General features: G+C 40.3%; 1 protein-coding gene across 4 annotated transcripts; it reads right to left on the bottom strand.

Annotated features, from left to right (window-relative positions):
* Positions 1-1,641: 1,641 nt before the first annotated feature.
* On the bottom strand, positions 1,642-4,752 carry LOC117186337 (2',5'-phosphodiesterase 12). Of its 4 annotated transcripts, none has more exons than XM_033387010.1 (5): positions 4,425-4,752; positions 4,093-4,353; positions 3,365-4,036; positions 2,074-2,356; positions 1,642-2,010 (listed from the first exon to the last, which is right to left on the bottom strand). In XM_033387010.1, exons 1-5 carry the CDS (start codon positions 4,740-4,742, stop codon positions 1,742-1,744), a joined length of 1,803 nt encoding a protein of 600 aa, XP_033242901.1. In that variant the 5' UTR covers positions 4,743-4,752; the 3' UTR covers positions 1,642-1,741. The 4 variants fall into 4 exon arrangements, with proteins under 4 accessions (XP_033242901.1, XP_033242902.1, XP_033242904.1 ...); XM_033387011.1 differs by having other exon boundaries at positions 3,881-4,036; XM_033387013.1 differs by lacking the exon at positions 4,425-4,752 and having other exon boundaries at positions 3,365-3,509; positions 3,817-4,036; positions 4,116-4,208.
* Between the last annotated feature and the right edge of the window lie 220 nt (positions 4,753-4,972).

The raw sequence follows: 4,972 nt of genomic DNA, 5'->3' as shown, positions 1-4,972 counted from the left end.
ACTTAATGAAGGTGTCTAATATTAAGATAGATCGTAAAGAAAATATCATAAATTTTGTAATCCAAATCCCTATTGTAAGCAAGCTGTGCAGGAAAATCACCATCTACCCAGTCGCGCACGACGGGCTGGTACTCCAGCTACAGGACAACCTGGTAGCCGAATGCAACGGGAAGGTCATGGCCGCGACAAATTGCACCCAAACAGCGACAGCCACATTCTGCAAGGGGTCAGAGAACGTTACCTGTGCGCAAGGGGTCCATTCAGGGGACATCGCTCACTGTCAGACGCAACCAAGCCACCTCGACCCTGTCACTGTGGTTGACGACGGCATCATCATCATAAACGATCATAGCGCCACCATCAGCTACGACGACTGCGCTGCAATAAGGGTCCATGGAACAAACCTCCTCACGTTTCGTTCATATGCCACCGTCGACAACGCTCGATTCCTAAACCGAAACAGCATTCGGAATCGAGCCCCTGCCGTAGCGGCGGCCGCTCGCCTAAACATTAGCGGCCACGACACAACGCTTAGCCTGCCCTACATCCACCGGCTGAGCGCAGAGAATCTGAACTTTATCAATGAAGTCAGGGGCAGCGTTGCCATCAATACCACCTCAACGATATCACTCGGCCTAGTGATAGTGGTATTCGCCTTGAGCTCGGGAACATACTACTTCGCAAGAAGACGTCGCATCGCTCTACAAGTCTCCGAAATAGTTCAGAGCTATGACGCGACCGAGGGCGGTCGATCTTGAGAGGGGGAGTAGTTAACCACCGACACTGGGCGTGTGCTGACCTAGCATATCAGCGAGGTCCACGACCAGAGTCATAGGTTTGGCGGATGCAGCTGCAGTAATTCAACACCACCCACAAGGCGAAAGTCAGCGGTTCCCACGGGTGCCGAACATCTGCCAGCGACGTTGAAGTTCTTGGAACGGCGGCGATCGCTCTGCAGCGAAGGCAGAGCCGCGGCAGCACTGTCCGCGAAGCCGGCTGCAATCATAGCTTTTAATTTCATTAATAATTAGTCTTAAGTTTGAATCCGAATAAAGCGCAGCGTATCGCTCGCCTCGATCAATTAATTCTCATTCATAATATTCGGTCAGCTACCGCTACCGAATTCAATAACTATCATAACTCCAATGTTTGATACCACTCAGCTAGCTAACGCTTCTGAGGAATTGTTCACTTAAAATAATCAATAAATACCTAATAACAGCATACTCGTCGTGTTCCGGTGTAATTTAATAATTTGTATACTGTATGGTTAGCGGTACAACCGCCGGCCGTTTCCAGTCCTGCTAAGCGACCCTACGCCCCTAGGTGTACGCATATAGTATAAGGCGACGATGTGTTACGTTACGCTTCTGTATTGAAAACTAAATAGATTTCAACTCGTAAAAAAAAAAAACAACAAGGCAAAACTTCTCATCACTAAGTATAATGATAATAAAAAGAAAACATCATCGCGTACCAAACAATAATTGACTTCATCGATGAAATTTATGTAAGACTATAATAAGTACTCCAACATCTACTATTCTTTGACTTGGCAATTTCCAGCTTCGCATTGGTGGCCGGCCAAATAGTCCCACGCTACTCAAGGGTAGTGAAACTTTCAAAAATAAAAAATCACTATGGGAGATTTACATGTTTTCTAATAATGGCGAATTTGATTAATGTTCGAAATTTGCTAATTTAAATACAAATAAATGGTTCCAAACATTTTGAAAAAAGTTTAACTGACAGGCTCAAAGCTTAAATCGGCTACCAGAGCAATGTGATCTGATGGGAAACAGATAGATGGTATAGCAGTATGAGCGGTTAGTTGTTCTTCCGTTGGAAATGGTACACATTGTAGTAGTTCAAAGCGATCCTGCTGGCAAAATATATAATCCAAGCATCCAGAAAAGAGAGCCGTGTAGTTTGTATACCTAGGTTTACCGCAGGCTGAAAACATTTTAAAAGGCTGCGCGAGCTCCACATCTACAACGGCTTCATCAGGATCTAAAAGAGATACATTTTCGATTAAAAGTTATCAGTTCTTAACAAAGTCTATCTTTAACCTACTGCTGCACCAATCACTAAATTGTTTATCCACGAACTGCTCGGTCATTAATTTGTAGATTCCGCAATCAGGAACACTATTAAAGTCACCGCAAAATATTAGTCCAATATTTTGTGGGTCAGTGATATTATGTTCCTTCACAGACTGTTTATGTAAGTACTCGATGTAAGTCAGAGCAAACCCGATTTGCAACAACCTGATGTGGTCTGCGTCCGGGTGAAAATATAAATGTGTGTTGGCCACCAGCATGTACTTATCAGTTTTCTTAACTTTAAGTAAACATATCTGCAAGGAATTTGATTATTAGTTTACATTTATAATTTATCGATATATATATAGTGGCGAGCACATGTGTATACATGTTTATCACTTTTCACTTTAAACGCCTGTAAAATCTTTAAAAATGGATCAATTCTTGTGATTTTTTTTCATAGATTCTTTAATTTAGGGAGAAAGAAAAAAAAAAATAATTTCAATTCAAAGAGATCCTTTTCCTTAAGAGATTTTAATTTGTTAAAAAAAAGTGCATGTATCCACTTTTGTACGTTTCAAATTTTAAAAAAATATTTGTTCCAAAGGGCCTTTTGTTTTATCATATTCCAAATAAGTTTTGGCATACTCTCGACTAAATTTATTAGGTGCTTGCAAGGAATCATGCGCCACTCCGACTTCACGCGCTTCTAAAGACTCACCCAATCCCTTTGGTGCAGACTCGTACTTTTCCAATGTTTTTTAAACAGAGCCCATCGATTTTCAATGGGATTTAGATCTGGGCTATTCAGCAGGCCACTGGATTAAGTGAAAACTCGAGTTATTGGGACGATTTTTCACGAATTTAGCCTTGTGCGTCGGGCTACCGTCTTGCTATAAAGTTATCTCGGATGTGGGGAAGACACATTTGTCTATAAAATTTTACAAAATGGGTTCCTAAATATGAAGATAAGACGGTAGCCCGACGCACAAGGCTAAGTTCGTGAAAAATCGTCCCAATAACTCGAGTTTTCACTTAATCCAGTGGCCTGCTGAATAGCCCAGATCTAAATCCCATTGAAAATCGATGGGCTCTGTTTAAAAAACATTGGAAAAGTACGAGTCTGCACCAAAGGGATTGGGTGAGTCTTTGCGAGCGCGTGAAGTCGGAGTGGCGCATGATACCTTGCAAGGACCTACTAAATTTAGTCGAGAGTATGCCAAAACTTATTTGGAATAAGATAAAACCTAAGGCCCTTTGGAAAAAATATTTTTAAACAATTATTAAAGTGAAAAAATTTGTGATCTCCACTGTAAATGCACCTGTAGAGTTGTTGATCGATTACAAATGCGTGCTGCTAGTTTCTCATTAGTCTTAATTTTGTTCCAAAGAGGTTCGAAAATAGGCAAAGCCGGTATGCTGTTGCCCAGATGCAGTACATGAGATCCCAACAAATCAAAACGCGACCTACGAAAGAAAACGGAAACACCTTCAGTGCACGTGCCTTTTGGTGCCATCATTCCATAAAAATTATGTGGTGGCATTTCCAGTACATTTTTAAAATCGACGTCGAAAATCTTTTGGTCTACTTCTTGAAGACAAATTAAATCAGCATTGTACCCTATAAGTTCTTTTATTAATAGCTGTTTTCTGTAGTCAGTTAGCAGAGATTGTCGTGAACAATAGGGAAATAGGGTTTGACGAGAGTATTCACTGTCCGCATACAAGTCTGCCAATATATTATAGGTTACCACCCGAAAATGGCTAGGCTCACTTAGTAAATTTGCTGTGTGTCGCTGTCGCATCTGAAAAGGAAATAAATCTGGACCGGCCTGTACCACACATTTTGAAATCTCTTCTGCCATAGGTCCGCTTGTTCCTTGTTTATTTCGTGGAATAACAGCAAACTTTATATAGTATCCAACGTCTTTTTGCGCTATTTGATAAGTAAGACCTTCACCACATTTCTCCCAATTCGCCGTTTTGGCATCTCGCTGTAAAAGAATTTAAATTTATAGAGAACTAGAAGAGATTACGTAAGAGGTTTTACCTGTGTTGATTTGAACCACATACCGTAGCAATGCTCACGAACAGCGAACTGAATATGTAATTTACTTGGGTAAATCAGGCAGCCAGCTAATATGCACTTTGGGAGTTGCAGTAAATCTACCCACGGTTGGTTTAACAAGATATCGAATATTTGATCTATCACACGCAGTTTTACACCAGTAAAATTGTCTTGTAGCAGTTCAGCCAATGTTATCTGATGGAAGCTGCTATCACATCTGTCACGATACATTTCAATTTTTACCTTCAGTTTTAAGAATTAAATTCGAAAAAAGGAATGTTATCTGAATGTAATTTCTTTTTTTTTAAACTTACCTCAGGTAGGGCTCTTGAATTTTGTTCAGCAGTTGAGCCACGTTTGCTTGATTTATTCAAACATTTTTCAAGTTCTTTTTCGACGTTGCTTCGAATGCGCACAAGAAGTTTAAAAACAGGCTCACTCTTTTTTCGACAGAAGCTAAAGTCTCGATCCACGTTAAGTTCTTGGTTAACATATCGAAATACAATATTTATTTCATCTGTTACTTCCACATTGCGAATATATACTTTATTTATATCCATAGTAATACGGCGAGAATTTATTATTATATTAAGAGTGAATTTCAAGAGGACTGAGACAGACGGCAGAAACATGTCTGTAGGGTTGATAACAAAATCGATAGCTCTATCGATACTGTCTATGGTTGAAAAATAATGGGCTCTGCACACGGAGCCCATCCTGGGGGAATGGTGTGATTTTTTGACAGATGTGAAACTCCGATTCACACTGGCACCATCCACCATCCGTCAAAAACAGCTGATGCAAATAACAAGTAAATTAAATTTGCGCGAAAGACTTATTCATTTTTTTTTCTTATAATGGA

Source organism: Drosophila miranda, chromosome XR (genome assembly GCF_003369915.1).
Source record: "Drosophila miranda strain MSH22 chromosome XR, D.miranda_PacBio2.1, whole genome shotgun sequence".
NCBI classification, from domain to species: Eukaryota; Metazoa; Arthropoda; class Insecta; order Diptera; family Drosophilidae; genus Drosophila; species Drosophila miranda.
This window is presented reverse-complemented; position numbering and strand designations above follow the sequence as displayed.

What these genes read in the sequence shown, in the direction of transcription:
- LOC117186337 (XM_033387010.1), bottom strand. Translation starts at nt 4,742, where the DNA reads ATGTTTCTGCCGTCTGTCTCAGTCCTCTTGAAATTCACTCTTAATATA. An exon ending in ATTCAAGAGCCCTACCTGAG is followed by an intron (nt 4,354 to 4,424) that starts GTAAGTTTAAAA and finishes TTAAAACTGAAG; the next exon opens with GTAAAAATTGAAATGTATCG. An exon ending in TGTGGTTCAAATCAACACAG is followed by an intron (nt 4,037 to 4,092) that starts GTAAAACCTCTT and finishes ATTCTTTTACAG; the next exon opens with CGAGATGCCAAAACGGCGAA.